Source organism: Zeus faber (assembly GCF_960531495.2).
Source record: "Zeus faber genome assembly, chromosome: 20".
In the NCBI taxonomy this organism is placed as follows: domain Eukaryota; kingdom Metazoa; phylum Chordata; class Actinopteri; order Zeiformes; family Zeidae; genus Zeus; species Zeus faber.
The window spans coordinates 7,054,296-7,074,708 of NC_137207.1; the positions used below are offsets into that span (position 1 = coordinate 7,054,296).

General features: G+C 45.0%; 3 protein-coding genes across 5 annotated transcripts; 1 reads left to right on the top strand and 2 right to left on the bottom strand.

The window, feature by feature from the left end:
* Positions 1–723: 723 nt before the first annotated feature.
* On the bottom strand, positions 724–3,373 carry LOC307245742 (protein VCF1). Of its 3 annotated transcripts, XM_080021399.1 has the most exons (4): positions 3,282–3,362; positions 2,786–2,875; positions 2,386–2,509; positions 724–1,980 (listed from the first exon to the last, which is right to left on the bottom strand). In XM_080021399.1, the coding sequence occupies exons 2-4, from the start codon at positions 2,800–2,802 to the stop codon at positions 1,717–1,719; spliced, it is 405 nt and encodes a 134-aa protein (XP_079877525.1). In that variant the 5' UTR covers positions 2,803–2,875; positions 3,282–3,362; the 3' UTR covers positions 724–1,716. The 3 variants fall into 3 exon arrangements, with proteins under 3 accessions (XP_079877525.1, XP_079877526.1, XP_079877524.1); XM_080021400.1 differs by having other exon boundaries at positions 724–1,977; positions 2,786–3,373; XM_080021398.1 differs by having other exon boundaries at positions 2,786–3,373.
* Positions 3,374–4,502: 1,129 nt separating this feature from the next.
* Positions 4,503–10,479, bottom strand: LOC307245526 (monocarboxylate transporter 7-like). Its single transcript, XM_080021145.1, has 6 exons — positions 10,411–10,479; positions 8,011–8,256; positions 6,746–6,889; positions 6,492–6,620; positions 5,423–6,358; positions 4,503–5,300 (listed from the first exon to the last, which is right to left on the bottom strand). Exons 2-6 carry the CDS (start codon positions 8,246–8,248, stop codon positions 4,993–4,995), a joined length of 1,755 nt encoding a protein of 584 aa, XP_079877271.1. The 5' UTR covers positions 8,249–8,256; positions 10,411–10,479; the 3' UTR covers positions 4,503–4,992.
* Positions 10,480–10,979: 500 nt separating this feature from the next.
* Positions 10,980–20,390, top strand: arsg (arylsulfatase G; the record flags this gene model as incomplete). The annotated part of the gene is made up of 10 exons (XM_080021415.1): positions 10,980–11,206; positions 11,281–11,516; positions 12,353–12,464; positions 12,865–13,011; positions 16,611–16,813; positions 16,960–17,040; positions 17,157–17,265; positions 18,143–18,263; positions 18,354–18,444; positions 19,199–20,390. 10 exons carry the CDS (start codon positions 10,980–10,982, stop codon positions 19,477–19,479), a joined length of 1,608 nt encoding a protein of 535 aa, XP_079877541.1. The 3' UTR covers positions 19,480–20,390.
* Between the last annotated feature and the right edge of the window lie 23 nt (positions 20,391–20,413).

Below are 20,413 nucleotides of genomic sequence, written 5' to 3' on the forward strand. Positions count from 1 at the left end.
AGCATGCCCATTTCTATTGGAATTCGGATTGCGGATGCAAATTTTCCAGTGGCTGGTCGCAACCAACTTTCACAAGATTCATTATAAAGAAAAATACTTTTCATTTGAGACCTATTGGCTTCCATCATGAAACACTATTTTTGTCGGGTAGATTGACAAAATGGTTAAATTGTGATTATTTTTTACAAAATATGCATAGGGCATTATTTAGGTTTGTGTTTGTTTCCCTTAAGCTTTACAACTCCGCTTACATGCTCTTCCCCTGAGGTAGGTAGAGTGCATGTCCATGTTTTGAAAAAGTTTGAGATAATTTTTTTTTTTGTACAGCCAAATGGAGAAACAGTGTGATTTGTGTGACAAATCATATCAGGGCCTCTGTGGGCAGTTCAAATAAGTGATTTAAGATAACTCCTACTGCCAACTGAAGGAAACCATAGTTTGCCATTTAAACGTTATTTTAGTTCCATTGCAGGAATGTAGCCCAGATCACGGTACAAAGTGATAATCACTCTGTTACTAACAGTGACTGCGATTAACTTGTTCTCAAGCTGTACTCTTGTACAGTGAAAGTGCCGTAGAACAATAAAACCTGCTGCCTTCAAGTTTACAGCAACGAGGCACTGCAAACAATGTCCTTGAGGTAATTACTGGAATAAAGGGAATTTATTGGGCCGTCCGACTGAAACAAACACTGTAAAATGACATACGAGACGTGAGCATAACTGACTCAACATCCTGATTTATTTAATTTGGAACACAGTGTATTGGTCATACTACACAGGCCATGGAGCAGTACACAAGACAGGCTGAACTTATTCTACAGAAACACAAGTGAAAAAAAAATGAAAGCCTATTTCCTGACAATATGAATTCAAGAGTCCCTTCTGGGTTTTTCTTTTGGTTGCATGTGTTACTCACAGGTCTCTATACTTAGCCCGGGTCTAATTTTAAGGTCGCATATTGGTGGTGGAGGCGAGACAAATTCTCTCCCGTTACCCCTGAACCCACTGGCCTCGCCGACCCCCATATCAATATTTAGCGCTTATTTAAAACACTGAAGATTACCGCAAAGGATCCGTTCTTATTTGGTTATACATAAAAAGTTGAGCCCTGAATGGGGTTTGTTTGACACAAAGAAAAAGGAAAAACAAAAAAAGAACGCTCCTTTGGAGTGATTGGCTTGGCTTTCATGAGCAGTCAATGAGCAGGGATGGATGCATGAACCATCAACATAACTTGTAAACATCACATGTGGAAATGCCATTGCATTGACAACTCGCCTGATCTTAAGTTAACAAAATGGAACAAAAATGGAACAAGACTGAATAAAGTGCTTCGCTTTATTTAGTACTGCAAGCACTTCCATCACACACACTTCTTTTTTTGTAAATAGCACCAATGAAATGTCCACACATCAACACACGCATGTGAAGAGAATGATACCCTCACCCTAAAGTGCCCTGGGTACACACACACCCATACACCAACACTGCACAGAGAACCACAGTGGATGGGCCGTGGAAAGGCAGGTGTGCTTATGGTCTTGACACATGGTATTTGGTGAAGCGGGGGAGGGCTATCTGTAAACTTCCCCCACAAACGCATACACCACTCGCCCCCCGCCAGGACGTCTCTTTGACGCTTCCACGGGGCCCCCGGTACCGGGACCAATGGCGGAGGGACCGTAAAGTCGGGAGATGGCTTGAAAGGCTCCAGTCAAGTCGAGCCCGGTCGGCCTCTGGTCTGCAGGCTGCTGAAGTGGGCCTCCCGCAGGACTCTGTTGATATGGTAGTAGGAGACACTGCTGCCGCCGCTGTTGCCGTGGAAACCCTGCAGCGAGGCGCTGGCAGAGTCTTCAGGCTGGGGGCTGAGGGAGTTCTGGGAAACGCAGTTCTGGCTGTGCGTGCACGGACTGGCGCTGGCTAACGCCCCCCTCTCTGGGCTGCTGATCCCACCACTGCTGTCGCTGCTGGATGACTGCTAAGATGAAGGGAACACACAGTTTGCAGTTTAAGATTTGTGCGGCTGAGATTTGGAGATTTTAATCTAAAGATCAGAGCAGATGGTACTATCTCACTCACGTTCACACCTAACCTACAAAATGACTAGTTTCTAAATTTGTCAAAACCAGTTCCTGGATCACTTGGCCGGCATTCCCCATTACAAATCTTATTATCGGGCGTGCGTTAAGGGCTTACTTCCGGGTGTGGTTCCACTGCTGTGCAGCCACACCTGCCCGGCAAACACATCGATGGGAGTAAACACCAGGGCCAAATTGAAAATGGTGGTGGTGGTGGTGGAGAATGGTTGTATTGACACTGAATCTAAAGAAGGGGACCCAGGGGAACTGACTAACGTTCCGATGAGGGATCTACTGCGCCTCACCTCCGAATCCCAGGCGTCTCGTCCAAGGTCGGACACCAGCAGGTCGTGACCCCCTCCGGGCCTCTTGGCCTGCGGGTTCAGCCGCTGCTCCTCCTCCTCGTTGTCGCGGCCGCGGCGGCGCTTCCTGCGGAAACGGCGGCGGAAGGATACCAGATGTCGGCATTCCGATCCCAGTCAGAAAGGATGGAGGAACACAGAGGAGAGGGGTTGGAAGAGAGAGAATGGGGAAGTGGAAAAGAATAGACACGGAAGGTGGTGGTGATCAAAGCATCATCATCGTCATCATCCAAAAATAGAACCGCCTCCCTGGCAGTTGGATGATCAGCTTTTTAAAAAGACAGTTTATTGTTCAACCTATCCCGACCGCCATCATTCTGACAGTCACCCTCGTGACAATTACCTGCTTTCGGTCAGCATGTTCGGTTGTTGGCTTGAAGGGCAAGGGGACGGATGACAGTCCTAGGGGTGGGTCGGATTCGGATCCCCGGCTCTGTAGACCCAAGACCCGGAGTGAAACGGATCCCACTTCAGCACTGCAGCCACATTCTCTTCCGTTATCAGTCCACCCAGCTTGTCAATGCACAGCCTTATCGCCAAGGGACAGCCGAACCCCGCACCCCCACCCCCCACTTACTGTTGCAAAATGACAACCGCAGTCCGAGACGGTGCCTCCGCCGGAGCGACGGCGTTTGGAGCGGACGCGGAGGCTCAGACAACAAGCTTGTTCTGGGTTATGCAATAAACTCCAGCCGTGACAGGGGAGGTTACAAGCTAACGAGCTAACGCGGCTAGCTCCCGAGCCGCTGTCGTGCCGACGCCAATTCCTCCGCCTTCGTCGTCCCTTCCCTCGCCTTCACGCGTCGCTGACAACCATCCAAAAGAAAGCGTGAGCTCACCTCAAGTACGCCATGGTCGCGACTAGAACGGGAACGTGCAAGGACGGAGCACTTTCCGCCGAAGTTCACGCTGGCTAGGCGAGCGCCCGACGTTGGGCGCATGCGCAGGTTCGCCGCCATTGGCGTGTGGAGACGTATCGTGACGTCACGCCATGCGGAAACCGGCGGGCGGTGACTGTCCGTTCCCGCTGTGCGTACGTATACCGTATGCGTTTGAGCTTCTTCGGGGTAACTGTCGCGCTGGAGTCAACGAGGAAAGCGTTCGGGATAAACTACTGCCTAAGTTATTCGATTTTTTATTTTTTTTTAATTGTTAGATATGATTTAGTCCAAACTTCTACGCCTGTCTGTACTATAGTTACAGGGATAACGGCGAAGCTAGGATCAAAAACGGCCATTGTTGCGCGTCCTGTAATGCGGCTAACGTCGGGTCAATTCCAAAAAAAAAATGGGTTAAAGTCAAAGTAGTGAAAGTTAAACACGTTGACTTTTTTACCAATTTGTTCAAGGTGATTCTTAAAACTGACTGATTTCTAAAAGTAGTTATGCCGTGGCAAAATGGGAGCGGAAAGAGCGTTTGACGGGTATTTTTTAGTATAGCGACAAATCATTTTGGAATTGAGTCATCGTATTTGACCCTTGTGCACTTTCACCACTAGGGGAAAAAAAAAAAACGACCTTGTGATAATCCATATCACTTTTCATACAGTTCAGTTATTGAAGTAACTGAATAGGTACCTCTGCAGGGCTCTGCTTGCTCCTTAACTTACTCCAAAAGCCGAAAACACACATTATACCTGCAGGCTGTGTGGTGGTCAAATATATACACACAGTATTTACTTACTCTGTCTCACCTGGAGTCGAGTTCCTTATTGCACTCTTCAAGATGTGAATCTCTTTTACCTTTAGCCTCGCTGCTTCTAGACTCTTAAAGGTTATTGTATCCTCGGCAGATTTTGAATTGTCGAGGAAAAAGGTGTTAGCGACTATTATTCATCATGAATAGAACTACATGTTAGACTGCACCAATACTAGTTGTGCGACAATATGGCGATTGTATTGTATTGAACTCCTTTAAAACTAACCACAGTGAGATTGCGATTTAATAAATCATAACATAACATTACAAAAATAAAAAAAAATTCCTATAACAAAAAATACATTTGTCAACATTTTACATAATTTATTTGACATGTTGCAGTGCCAGCTGCCAGACAGTTTCAAAAAACAAAATAAAATAAATGCTTTTCATTGCGTTATCTACTTCAGGTTTTATAGATTTATAGATTAGAGATTTGTGAAATTATATCGCTTTATAGTTATAGCAGAGATGTGAGAGCAGGTTGGGAAAGGAAATGTAGACACGCAGACCTCAAATGGCGGTTTAACAAAATGTAATGGCCCTAATCCAGAATTCAAATGAACCCAAATGACACCCGTGGTTTTAAAGACTATTTGTTTCAAATTAACCCTGTTAGCTAAAGGGGGACGCAAGATAAAGAGCTCTCAAGATTGGTCGTTGAAACTGTCAAACCGATATCCAGGATAGTCACAACCCATCCACCAGAGTCTTTGTATCCATCAATCCATCAAACTCGTAAACTCGCATCAAACTTTTTTTTATTTTTCATTTTTCATTTATGTATGTGTGCAATTAGGTTCCATGGCCAATTGGAACTTGACCAACCCCCCTTTTTTTTTTTTTTTTTGCTCACACAGAAATCGTCACTTTCGGTCCGTTTCCCGCGGTTCCTTCCTGCCGGTCCTGGTCCAATGAAGTGTCTACTCCTCGATCATCTTTAGAACAATCTCTTCCTCGTTCCTGATTCCATTCCCTGCTTTGTGACGCATTGTTCTCACTTCCCGTGAGTGTGACGTCTTGGTTTATAACATCTTTCTTGCAACATAATCCTCTCTTAGCGGGTTTGACGAAAGCCAGGAACACAGCGCCCAAGCCCATGCCCACAGCGCAAGAGTAGAATGCAGAACCGTAGTTCTGAGTGAAATCCACCAAGAAACCTTAGTAAAAGGAAGAAAGTGGAAAAATCATATTTTTAGTAGTAAACCATTACAATACATCAGGGTACACATGATGTAATAGGAATCCAATTTCAAGTACTATAATAAGAAATCTCCCCTACCTCCCAGCGGGGGACCAGCCAGTCCAGCGAAGCTCTGGATGAAGACGTAGACCCCGGCAGCTGAGGCCATCCTCTCTATGCCCACCACGTCCTCCTCGGCCAGCATGGGGATGTGAGTGCTCGCTATGGTTCCCATGAAGTACCCGTACAGGGCACAGCAGACCCCCAGGCCGTAGAACTCATGGACCAGTGTGAAGGCCACCAGGACCAGAGTCATTAGGGTGACGCATGACAGCAGCACCTGGAGCTTCCTCTTCCTCAGCTGCCTCCTGGTCAGGATCCAGCCGATGGACAGACGTCCAAAGACCTCGGCCACAGCCATGGTTGACAGCATGTAGGTGGCGTGGTCTCGCTCCACACCGCGGTTCACGCTCAGCTCGATTATGTACAGCTGAGGGGCGAAAAAGCCCAGTGTGGCGAATAGCCCGAACAGAGAATAAAAGATGAAGCTGGACTCTCTGAGAATTGAAAAATCTAGAAGTTTCAAATTTGGTTGGAAGAAGCGATTGTTGCCTTCTTCCTTTTTCTCATCCACCCTCAGCCCCTTCTCCTCAACTCTGGTCAGCTCCACTTTACTCTGTCTGCTCTCTTCCTTACATTTCATCACCTCTAGCCTCCCTTTGTCACGCACTAAGGTCCTCTTCTCCTCGCCGCTCTCCTCTGTGTCCTTCAAAGACTGGACACCGGAGTCCCCCAAGCTCAGAGAATCACCCATCGCCGGCCCATTATCCAGAGTGTTGGTACCCTTAGACTTCACCACGTCCAGGGCCCGTTCTGGTTTTGGAGACAGTCCCTTAGCTTCCGTCTCCTGCGATGCTCCAGGCCGGATAATAATTGGCCGAAGCAAAGCTCCACAGATTATGATGCTGCCTTGCAGGGATCCCATCACGACCAGGGTGTAGCGCCAGCCAATGCTGTCTCTCAGAGCGGAGAAAGCTGTGATGGGACAGTAGTCATTTAGGGATTGACTCCTAAAATATTTACAAAATAAATTTTGATTACATGTGTGCACACACTTTTATATTTTCAGGTGCACAATGACACCCTCCATGGTCTGACAAACACTCACCAGGTGCCAGGGCAAACATGGAGAATGACTCTCCAGTGGAGGCCACAGTGGTGACCAGAGAACGTCTACGGTTGAAGTACTGGGATAAAATGGTCACAGTCGGCAGAAAGCTCAGGCAGTATCCCAGACCTGCAGAGGGAAGAGAACCCATAGACTTTTTCCACGGGGCTGGTTTACAATACGACATTCCCAGAACAATGTCTTCAATCAAGTGAAGGAGTGAAGAAGGCCTAGAAGAACGCCCTATACGATACCTGCAACTACTCCAGTAGTGATGTACATGTCATTAATGGAACTGGTGAAGCTGGTGGTGATGGTTCCTATGGCAATGAGCAATCCTCCAATCATGACAACAGGCTGGAACCCAAATCGGTTGGTCAACACAGAGGAGAGCGGGGCTGTGGACAGTTTGTTGTGTTTTAATTAGCTACTATGCTACAAACACGAGTCAGTTATACATTGATCAGCCACAACATTAAAACCACCACTTATAACCACTAATATTGTGAGGCTCCCCCTCTTGCCACCAAAACAGCTCTGACCCGTCAAGGCATGGACTCCCCAAGACCTCTGAAGGTGGCTGTGGTATCTGGCACCAATACGTTAGCAGCAGATCCTTTAAGTCCTGTAAGTGGAGAGGTGGGGCCCGCTTGGATCGGGCTTGTTGTTCCAGCACATCCCACAGATGCTCGATCGGATCGGACCCTAACCCCGGCTGTGTAGAAGAAAACTTGATTCATCAGACCAGGCCACCTTCTTCCATTGCTTCATGGTCCAGTTCTGATGCTCACATGTCCATTGTAGGTGCTTTCAGCGGTGGACAAGGGTCAGCATGGACACTCTGACCGGTCTGTGGCTACGTAGCCCCATACACAGCAAGCTGTGATGCACTGTGTGTTCTGACACCTTTCTCTGATAACCAGCGTTAACTTTTTCAGTAATTTGTGCATCAGTAGCTCTTCTGTGGGATTGGACCAGGCAGGCGAAACTTTGTTCCCCACGTGCGTCAATGAGCCTTCGGTGCCCATGACCCTGTCGCTGGTTCACTGGTTGTCCTTCCTTGGACCACTTTTGGTAGGTACTAACCACTGCATACCGAGAACACCCCACAAGACCTTCCGTTTTGGAGATGCTCTGACCCAGTGGTCTAGACATCCAAATAAGGCCCTTGTCAACATCACTCAGATCCCTACACTTGCCTATTTTCCCTGCTTCCAACACATCAACTTCAAGAACTGATTGTTCACTTGCTGCCTAATATATCCCACCCCTTGACAGGTGCCATTGGAACTAGATGAGCAATGTTATTCACTTCACCTGTCAGGGGTTTTAATGTTGTTACTGATCAGTGTATATAGCCAAGAGCCAAATAAGTATTGGTTGAATTGTCCCTTCTTTTGCCTTTCTAGTAGTTTATTTCTAGCACTTTATTTCACTTGATATTTTCATCTGTTATTATGACCCTTGGAACCTCTCAAAGCGGAAGCTCATGAATCATGACCGTTACATACTCACTCACCAGTAACGGTCATGATGAAGACGCATATGGAAATGATCCAGGAGACTCGGCTGATGGTCTCCCCAAACTCCTCCACTATGTCCTGGAGGAAGATACCGAAGCTTTTGATCGTGCCGTAGGTGAAGACCTCCACCACAAAGAAGGCTACGGCCACCAGCCATCCCCATCCTCCGTCCGGAGCCTCCGGGTACATGTTAGGCCCCATGAGTCGGCCTCCTGTGAGGGAGCACACCGCCATGGTTGGGGCTGGAAGATGAGAACAGAGGGTCACACGATGAAATGGAGCTGGTGATTTATCGGCAGCTATTTTACGTTGCCAACTTAGTGGTATACTTAAAGATATAAAGGTTTGTAGAAAAGGTTCTGGTTTGAAAATTAAAGTAAGAAACAGCTCTTGAATGACAACTGTTCCAGTTCTTTTGGCTAATAAAGTTGGAATGAAGTGTTGTGGAAGAAATTCTTCCGCAATGATCAGTGAGGTTAATCTGCCCGCTACAGGAAAACAAAAACTGAGACTATTCAAGATTATTTATTCTGCAGAATAAAGAGAAAGATTCAGCACTGCTACAAAGCAGCGCTCGGATCAATGTGATATCACAGAAAAAGACAGGAGGTTTTATACAGGAAATCAGGGTGTGGTTTGGGTCAGAGGTCTCCGACGAGTCTGCCCCCCCCCCCCCCCCCTCCCCCAACTGTCTTCCTGGGTGCTCCCCCCCTAACTGTCTTCCTAAGTGCCCCCCCTTCTTAGACAATGGAAATAACAGGTACTTGCAAACTTGACCTGGCAGAAGCGGGTTGCATGATAATGTACTTCTAGGTTCCCCTGTTGAGTGTCCCTCATCTCTATAGAAGGTAAACAGGCCAAGTGTGATCTGATTCTTTCATATTAGAATTGACATTGTAGGAGCAAAACATTTCTCTTTACATGAACTCTGGGGGGTTCCTGGGGGGAAGACGCAAATGTTTTAAAACCCCCTTTTGGAGGTAGAGGCCTTTGTCCTCATTCAAAATAGTTGATCGTAATCATTTTTCTCTCACAGTATATCAAATGACAGGGCTTTTTCTTTCAACCTGCTCTCACCCGCTTTCACTGCAAGAAATGCTTTACTGCGAAAGCAGAGATGTGGGAGCAGGTGATTTTACGAATTTCATTTTATGACCACGATTGACTGTTGACTCTAATATAGACCCCGACTGCGATTGATTCTGTTGTATCAATACTAATTGCACAAATATAGATAATAACTAGATATTCATATTTTAATGATTATTTTTTATAATTAAATTATTATTAACTTTTTTTAATGTTCTCTTTTCGCAAATCATCATGCGGACCGGATCTGGCACGCCCAGATCTAAAGAACCTCGCAAAAATACCTATCCGATGACTTGCATGCATCTATTATACACTGCTACTACTACAACTACTACTGCTACTACTACTACTACTACTACTACTAATAATAATAATAATAATAATACTCATAATATTAATCAGTATACTACTACTACTACTACTTTTACTACTTCTTGTAATAATAACAATATTACTAATACTAATAAAAATACTACGACTACTACTACTACTAAAAAAATATATATAATAATAATAATAATAATAATACTCATAATATTGATCAGTATACCACTATTACTACTACTACCACTATAATTATAATCATACTACTACTACTACTCATAATAATAATATTAATAATAATAATAATACTACTACTACTAATAAAAATACTACTACTACTAATAATAATAATAAAAATACTAATACTACTTCTACTACTGCTACTGCTACTAAAACTACTACTACTACTACTACTAATAATAATAATAATAATAATAATACAAAAAGGCATTTAGGATCTGAATGTCACAATTTCTGGGAGCGCTTACGTCTCTTATTTCCTGGTATTTTATTTATGATTATTTTGTTTGCAGCAACCTTCGGAGTCAGATCCAGATATAGTCGCATTGGCCAACAGCCCAAAAACACCGCACAAACACCTGTTGGTCCTGCCGGTCCTGCCGGTCCTGCCGCTACCTCGTAGACCCGTCTTTATGCAGAGCCACAGCATACTAATAGCCACATACATACATTGTCAGCATACTAATAAGTTATGTTGTACCTAATAGGGTATATTATCGAATTGATTTTTGAACACATGGCCACAACCTTCACACATCCAAATGCCAGAAATAACAACCGACTCGATTAATTACAAATAATACAGTCGGGCAAAGTCCGTCACGGACGTACCTTTAGATCGTTTCAAACTACTTTAAAACAACACTCCACACAGCTGTGCACTCCGCAGGTTATTCATGGTTTATACATGGCTACTACTTGTTATTATTTGTTTAATTTACTCCTAATTTGTTTCTCACCTGTGTAGGATACCGACCCAGATAGCTCCTGGGCTTCACTTTCCCGTGCCTGAGTTTTACATCGCTGTGAAAATGAATAACTTTACTGCCCCATATACCTCCCCCTCTCCCCCACCCCCCCTCGCCTGCAGCCTACAGAGAAACATCTGGTAGTGTAGGAGAGTGTAGGAGATCAGCAGCCACTTCTGTTCCCAAACCAGTCTCATGCTGGTCACCCTCCTGTCCCTCCGCCCTCTGCTGGAGACATATCACACGCACATTACGTGTGTGTGTGTGTGTGTGTGTGTGTGTGTGTGTGTGTGTGTGTGTGTATGTGTATGTGTATGTGTGTGTGAATAGAATGAATGCCATGGAAAGGCTGTAAGTGCATTATGTCAAAGTCTTCAAATGATCGGATGTTGTGTTGCAAGGTCAAAATTGCCAGGCTGTACAACACACCACAATTCCAGCCAGGATACTGTATCAGCTCTGTGTTCATTCACGCAAGCTCAAGTTTCACGCTGAAATTGAGAACGATTGGTAGGCCCTAATATGAGAGGCTTTCTGCCCACGCAGGTTTCGATCCAAACATGGTAGAGGGTTTGACCCTGTCGTTCCTGTCCGGGACCTTGCTCTGTGGACTCCTGCTTCACGCAGTGGGCCGCCGCCGAGCTCCTGTGGAGGATCCCGGGAGGACGCCCAACTTTATCATCATACTGGCCGATGATATAGGGTGGGGTGACCTGGGAGCCAACCAGCCCAATCAGGCGGCAAACAACACGCCTTTCCTGGATCTGATGGCCCAGCAAGGAATGAGGTACCTAGTGAATGAATGAATGCACCTCACCCACGTACCACCCTTACTACCAATCAGCACACAGACTTTTCCAGATTGACAGATTTCCATTCGCCGGCCTCCACCTGCTCTCCGTCCCGCGCCGCCATCCTGACCGGCCGCTACGGCCTGCGGACTGGGGTGACGCATAACTTTGCCGTGGACTCCGTGGCGGGCCTGCCTCTGTCTGAGAGGACGCTGGCCCAGCTGCTGCAGGGCGCAGGGTACTACACCGCCATGATAGGAAAATGGCACCTGGGTCACTATGGGCCCTACAGTGCAACTAACAGAGGTGCGTGGGAAGAAGTTGATATGGTTCGTCTCTGCCCCATCTTTGCGTCGAAGCCTCTAATTTGATCATATTCAGTTTACTGTCACTTATATCCTAAAGCTTTACACCGTTGGATCACAATGAATCCCTTGGTTAAACACTAAGTGGAGGAAACAGTCGACAGCTCATCTTTGACAGGAAAAAAGGCGTGAGATGACAGGATAGCCATGCCTAGAATTTGATGAAACACTTCACTGACACACGCAGGGAACTGGTTTGAGCCACATTCTCAGGATTGTAGACCTAAGGATGACGGGGTCTCACAGTTCCGTGAGAGAGCGAGACAGTGACGATAAACAGAAATCCCTCCATACAACCCTTTATAGTTCTGTGTCGAGTAGCCGCCATAGGTACACCATGGGTCTCTATGTCACCAGCATAGCCTGCAGAGATCGCCGCCGTAGCTTACACTCCAGAAATGTAACTGCATGTCGGGGCAGTGCAAGATTGCAAGAGCTATAATTGGTTAGCTTTTTCCTGCTACATGTTCCCGGTGTTTCCAGTTCATTTCTGCCAACAGTGGAAAAACTAAATGGAGCAGATCGAAGACAGGCTGGCTAAGGAGGTTCGAAAATATGTCAACGTATACGACACACCATCGGGCAATTCAACGTTTCATTGCCTTCATGTGACATCATGTGACCTTACTCTAGAAGCTCTTTGGTTACACACACACACACACACACACACACACACACACACACACACACACACACACACACACACACACACCTGGCATTGTTGTGTGTGTGTGTGTTTTTCATGTCTGGGTGTGTTGTGCTGCTTCACACCAACAGGTTTTAATTTCCACTTGGGAATTCCTTATAGTAATGACATGGGCTGTACGGATGAACCTGGATACGACATGCCCTCCTGTCTTCCCTGTGACACAGGGCCTCAGTCATTCAGGTTAGTCTCTTTCCCCAATCCTGTAATACCGTATCACACGTTCATAACCAAGTGGCCACACCCTGCATATAGACAAGAGTAGTTTATAATAAAAATTTTAAAGCAAAGTGAAATAAAGTACAATTTATTTTTAACATAATTTAAAAATAATGATTCTAAAATAGTAATTATCAATAATAATTATAAAATAATGGTAAGATATATTTTTTTATTTTATTAATCAAATTATTTTACAGCGCTAATATGAACGCAAGTAATCTAATTCTTTAAGTCTTCATCGACCAGTATTCTTCAAATGCAAAAGAATACTGAAAGCAAATACCCACGCGTACACACAGACATACCTACTTTCGCTGTCAAACTCCTTGCTAGCCGCTATAGGTTCTCCTTCACGTTTCAGACGGAAGCAGAAAGTACAGAGGGGCTGTTACTCCAAGGTGGGCCTTCCCCTGTTTGAGAACAGCAGCATTGTGCAGCAGCCTCTGGACCTGTGGACGTTAACGCAACAATACACGTCTGCTGCACTCCAGGTCATACGCAGCTCAAGGTACAGTCCGGGTTATTAAGCACTATATATTTTTGATTACATATTTTAATTATATATTTTTATTTTTATACCATTTTAAGACCATTCCTGTCTTAACATCTTTCCGTTTATAGTGTAAATTGCACTTGTAAGCAAGTATGGTTATTACATTCACAACACACTCTCATATACAATTTGAAATCACAGACACATGAAAATATATGTATTTTGCATCAGTGTGGTTTAATATATATATATATATATATATATATTATTATTATTATTATTTGCATTCATACATTAACATGACAATATATGTGTGGTGTGGGGATGGTGTGGTAAGCAGCCACATCTGACCTGGATCTAGGTGATTGGGATCAGGGTGGCTGCATACCTATCACGGTTGGTCTAACGAGCAACAGGCTAATACCCCCATCCCCACATACACTCATGATAGGAGCCCCTGTCGTGACATGTTCTATCTGCTCCTGGGCTAATTCCAGCTAGCCCAGTCTCTACAATAAACTGGTGTTTACAACCCCCGTCTTTGTGCCGGTGGGCCCTGAAAATGCCACTTGGGTGGCGTGTGGTAGGCGAAACTGCCCCAATATGTGTGGCCACTGTTCAGGTTTGGATGGAGGAGGCAGACAGCAAGGACCAGTTCAACACCGTTTGGCGTGTGTTTATTGAAGGCGTGAAGCTTGTAGGCTTTCTTTTAATAATGCAAACTGAGGGGCACAGTGGCAAAACGATAAGCAATAATAACAATAAATATAGCTGCAGGCAGCAGTACACAGGGTTCAGTTTAGTTGTTTTAGGTAGGTATTACAGTTTTCTGGGTTCTTTGAAACGCAGCACAAGTTAAAGACACAGTGGACTTTCATCTGGACCATTCAACATGCACTTAAGTCACTGCATATTGCTCTTTTGGCGTTCAGTTTAAATATACCTGAAGAACAGTGTTTTAAGAATTACGATCGTTCCTGGAAGACACAGTGCAGACACAAAAGAAAATATCAGTTTCTCCAATGGTTCTTAGAACTTCCTGCGGTGTGAAAACATCTTCTTTGAACGATTATAGTTTCCAGGGTTTTGTAAATGTGGCACGAGTTACAGTTTTCCAAGTTTCCTTTAAACACAGCCCCGGCTCAAGCTGTCTGTCTAGAGCTGCTTTCAAACATGAACTCTAGACAATGTCTGGATAATCAGGTCCGGACATTGTCCGGAGTTGCCCTTTCACACATGTAGTACACAACCAGAGATTGTCATTGTCAAACGCATTTACACTTACCTTGAAATACTCAATTTGGTTTAGATGATGGGCTGAGCCTGCAGGACTTGACTCAATGACGCATGAGCTTTACAGTACACCCAAGATGGCGGGCGAGGACTTGTGACTTTTTTTGTGTTGATACTCCATGTATTTGGACGTATCGGCAATATAAACAAAAGAGTGGAAAGTAATACAAAGGAACACAGAAAGGAGTACAAAGTAGCTATGCTCCGTGCACAAAGATCCGTGCAAAGGTAAATTACCCCTCTTCACCATCGGTGTTGTACTGGCAATTGGCTGGAAGAAAAGATGCAGACTTATGCAAGGTGAAGGTTGGTTCCACATCTCAAGGTGTGTTCTGGCCGAGGGTCAGCGAATGTGAGAGAGGAGGCAGGCGTAGGCAAAACAGCGCTGGTAGGCCGGTCGCCGGTTAGCACAGCAAGGACAACAACCCCGAAAAGACTGGTCCCAGATCGGACGAATTTGCAGACTCCCACCGTTGATTCGCCCGATCCGCAGCAGCTGAGCGGCCCCGTGGCCCCTGGTGGTAGGCTGAGGTCTGCCCGTAGACCTAAGCGTGGTCCTCTGCAAGGGCGACGACGTCGTTCAGGGTGGTGGGTCGATGGCACCTCAACCCTTTTGGCGGTCCTGGCCCGGAGGACCGCCAGGAGCTGCTCCATGACGATGAGGTCAATGATGTTGTCCAACGTGTGGACCTCTTATGGGTATGGACCTTATTTACTTGTGTAAATATTGACTATATACTATACTATTAACTTGTGGATCTTATTTAAGGCGTGAGGCTTAACCACACCCCTTGGTCCGCCACAATATGTATATTATATATGTGTTGACATAGATAACCGTTCTTGACATACCCGCCTCAAGGCAACATTTCAATAGCATGAGGGACATTAGGGGTGGGTCCAAAAGAAATGTCTCGTGTCAAAACCCTGATGAACCATGGTGTTGCAATAAATGAGTTCTAAAACAAAGTAACTATTTTTAACATGTTGCCAAGTTGCTATGAATGCACTGGCGGCCAAATGTAAGATGAACACTTTTAACCCTCTCGAAGAGAGGCTGGCTGAGGAGGCCTGAAAATATGTCGATGTATACGACACACCATCTTCTAATTATAAAGACCAACAAAAAATACTAAATTTGTGCCGTAAAATATCCACAATCCCTTTTTATTCCGTGCTAAATTAGACTAGACACCGCCATCTAGTATTTTGGCGGTCTACGTGTGATCAACAACGCAGAACCATTAATACAAGCACTGGCGTAGACACCCACGACGAACCTACAGTGACTATTCTATGTAGAGCTATAAAGCAGCCTTAAGGAAGGAGTTTGTTGTGACAATCACAAATATATGTAATAAATGAATACAGATACAAATGGAAAAGGATGAATACGACAATCCATGCCAATCCAATTAGGAAAAGTGCTGGCATTGACAAAATAAAATTCAAAAGAAAACAAACAAACAAAAAAATCTCCATAATGATAGTGTTTGTTTTTTTGCATTTAAAAATCTTAAAACAGATTTGGGGATTGCGGTATTTATCTGTGGATGACAGAGTTATTACTGTTTCTGTTTTTGCATTGAAAAATCTTAATATAGATTTTTGGATTGTCCTATTATTAGTATTAATCTTCTACCATTTTACCATTCCACCAATTTGTGTTTATTTTACTCTATATATTCATGAATTGTGACACCAATTCCTTCCTCATTCAACACAATTTTGTTATTGATACATCGTCCCATACTGAAGGCTTCAAATCTCATTAAATGAAGTGGACCCTAAAAGTAAAAAGTACCCTTGACGATAGCACAGATCCCATTCAACGTTTCATTGCCTTCATGTGACATCATGTGACCTTACTCTAGAAGCTCTTTAGTTACACACACAACCGCACACACACACACACACACACACACACACACACACACACACCTGGCATTGTTGTGTGTGTGTGTGTGTGTGTGTGTGTGTGTGTGTTTCATGTTTCATGTAATGACATGGGCTGTACGGATGTACCTGGATACGACATGGCCTCCTGTCTTCCCTGCTCATTTCACATTTTGTTTCAACATTTCAATAGCATAAGGGACATTAGGAGCGGGTCCAAAAGAAGTCTGTGTTGTGTCAAAACCTTGATGAACCATGATGTTACAATAAATGAGTTATAAAACGAAGTAACTATTTTTAACATGTTGCCAAGTTGCTATGAATGCACTGGCGGCCAAATGTAAGATGAACACATTTAACCCCCCCCCCCCCCCCCCCCCCCAAAAAAAAACCCCAACAGTTTTCTGACATCCATTTTTTGCAAGGGGGCGCAGGCAGCCCTATCTGCTCTATCTGGCTTTGGCCCACATGCACGTGCCCCTCGCCCCCTCTCCGGCCACCCACGCCCTCTCATGGGAAGACAGCGGGGTATACGCCGCCAGCCTGCGAGAGATGGACCGCCTGGTGGGGGAGATAAAGAGCGCCTCGGACGAGGCGGACCGAGATAACACTCTCATCTTGTTCACCGGTGGGTCAGCTGGATCCTATCTGATCCTAACGGTTCACTTCCATGGCCAGCCAACTGCTCAGTTACCCTTTAAAAAAGCCTACTGCCAATTTTATAACAGAAACGACCTATGAACACATTTCTGTGTGAATGTTCATTTTGAAAAGGGGACAACGGCCCCTGGGAGCAGAAGTGCCAGTATGCAGGAAGTGTCGGGCCGTTCCAAGGCAGATGGCAGACCCGCAGAGGTAAGAACTCATTGCCAGGATTTTTTCCCCTCAAAGGACAACATAAGCTATGTTCGATTTACCCAAATTCAATATACTTTTAGTATTCGCACTGGTTCCAATCCCTATGCTTCCAGGTGGAGGCTCGGCGAAACGGACCACCTGGGAGGGAGGTCACAGGGTGCCCACAGTGGCTTACTGGCCGGGCAGGATCCCCGCAAACACCACCAGCGCTGCCCTGCTCAGGTATTTCAACTGGAATTTCACGATTTCTGTGATTATAATGGCAGACCGGGACTCTAAGCGGCTGTTTTATTCTGAAATCCCTCCAATGTTAAACCGTGGTTTACTTGCTTACTTGCTGATAATTGAACAATCGAGTCACGCTTTGGTTCTCAGTCTCAGTGGTTGGGATGCTCTGCAAACAGCCCAAAAACAGCCGAAATTCTCAGTCTTTTCTATATCTAGTTCCTCATTTCATTTCTTTCTCCTTTATTTTGTTATGGATGCTCATTGAGACAGGTTTAATTGGGTGCAATGGCTTGATGATGGGGTTTACTGAGGTAATTCCTCGTTCAACAGGGAGGCAGCTTGTAGTGTTGCTTAGCAGTATCCGACTCTTCTCTTCTTTGCTCAAACCAGTTAAAGTTGTAATCCATGAGATTATTTTTCTCAAAAATCCCGTATTTGATTCTGTTTTAGTTGGCAACTTTTAAGAAACATTTCAATGTGTTTGTTTTATGCATATGCTCTTCTCTACGTTGTTTTCATTGTTGGTGGTGGGGTCCGCCTTCCCCTCGTGAAAGACAGCCACGGTGAATTTGATAAACCAGTGTAGCCAGTTGTAGTGTAGTGTGTGCTTGTTCTTGTAGTGTAGTCCACCAGACACAGACGGTCTGATGTATTGCCACTTTAATATAGGGTACAGGGATTACATCGGGGGTGGATGGGTGTAAATGAATAAATAAGAAAGCTATTGAAGGAATTCCTTTGCAGACTTATTTTTCTATATGCACCTATATGACTTTGAGGACTCCCATCAAAATACCATCCAGTCAGAGTGGTCAAATTCTCTTCTCAAAACTCTTCTTTCCCCCTTGCTTATCCCTCTTTCCGCTGACAGTGGTATGGACATCTTTCCAACTCTGTTGTCCATGGCGGGGCTGGAGCCCCCGTCAGACAGACGCTACGATGGTCTGGACGCCACAAATGTCCTTCTCCACGGCGCACAGAGTGGACACGAGGTACATGACAGTCCTGCTAAAGCAAAAGGTATCCAGTCAAGACAACGAAACTTGTTTGGATAATCTCGCATTTTCTCTCAATGCCCGCAGTTCCTCTTCCACCCTAACAGTGGCGCTGCGGGGAGATTTGGCGACCTGCAAACAGTCAGAGCCGGAAAACACAAAGCCTTCTACATCACAGGTTTATTTATGTATTCATTCATTTATTACATTTTCAAGATATATATTGTCACTATAAAAGTGGTTTACTAACATGAATGTAATGATAAATATGTAGGAATGATATACCACGGTTACAGAATAAAATAAATTACTGTGGCAGTTCCGCTGCCACACGCCACCCAGGTGGCTTTTCCGGGCTCCCCGACACAGAGACACAGGCAAGGATGTGAAGGACAAAGCGGTTTATTGACAAGATGTAATGTGCCAGGAGCAGATGGAATGGCGTCATGACCAAAGCTCCCCACCCCTGTGTGTGGGGGGATGGCTGATTTAACCCGTGCTCATCGATTGCTCTGATGAGCAACAGGTGCACAGCCACCCCTGATCCCAGGCCCAATTAACTAGATCCAAGATAGGTGTGGCTGCTTAAATAACATCATCCGCACACCACAATTAAATATCAAATTAATTTAATTATGGTCTGAATGGCTCTTCAGGATCCAAGATACAATTGAACATAGGACATAAAGGCTCGGAAGTTGGCTTCTGCTTTGCAAACTGAAAGTGGTAGTCCATAAAGTTATTTAGCTATTATTTTATTTAAAAATGCAATGTTTGATACACTTTTTAAGAAACAGCCATTCCTAGCCCACTATGTAAGTGCACCCCTTTACGTTGTTTCCATTGTCGGTGGCGACAACAGTGGCGATAAGAATGCATCCATGAGGGTGATGTGCGTGTGAGCGACCTCTCCCACTGTTTTTGGCCCTCAGGTGCAGCTGAGGCGTGTGACAGAGGCACCGGGAAGCAGGAGACCCACGACCCGCCGCTGATATTTGACCTTTGCGAGGACGAGGCGGAGGAAACGCCCATGGAAAATGGAACGCATGAGTACCAGGAAGCTCTGGAGCGAATCGCCAGGGCCAGGGAGGAACTGCTATGGGACATTGCGACCGACCAATCGGTGTCCGTGGCTGACTACACGACGGACCAATTGGCAGCGCCGTGCTGCGACCACAGGCACGTTGCCTGCCGCTGCCATACGTCAGGCTGAGGGTGCGGAAAAGACCCCACCCCGCCAGGAAACAACACATATACTAACCCTAACCCCAACCAACCCTAACCCAAACCCCAGGTGGTCCAATACATTGTGGTCTGTGGACCTTTCCCAATGGGATCCCCATTAAAAAAACAACCCTTCAACCTAACCTCGCCCCAACCCCAATCCCAATCCCTAACCCATACATAAATAAGTGGAGACGCAGGAAAACCTAGACACAGACTACCGTTTTCACTTTGGTCACTTTTCTTCCACTGTTCAACGTTCACTGCACACATACCCTTCAACAGGAGTGTGTGTGCATAAACAAGCAAAGAGAACAAAAAGAGGGTGTATTTGCAATTTTGTAAAGCAAACATTGATGTTTTGGGAGGGGGACTAGTTTGGGGCTAGTTTCACCGTCTGCCTACAACTTCTTCTAGGGTGAACACAAGTGAAGTGTGTCAGACTCAAATAGTCCCAACCATTTAGAATTTTGGCCGAGTAATTCAGTGCTTAACAGCCAGAACTATACAGCTTTACTATAGCCGTATGGTTCCATCCTCAAAAATCTGAGTTTGAAATCTAGCAAACAGGAATAAAATCGGAAATGGAAGAAGATATTGTTTATATCGTATTTTCTGGGACTGCTCTTAGTTGGCGTTGAACTGATGTGTAAAAAAGTGGTTTACCCAAACAGGACAGTGCACCAGAGGTGGGGGTTTGAGGGCTTTATTGTGTGTTTGTTACTGTAGCTCATTGCATGTCAACACAAAACACAACGGCGCCCTCTATTGGCAAATCAGTCACATGACATAAACATTGTTTTCTTTACAGCTCTACTATATATATTAACTATATATACACACACACACACACACACACACATATATATATATATATAAATATATATGTGTGTGTGTGTGTGTGTATTTATATATATGTGTGT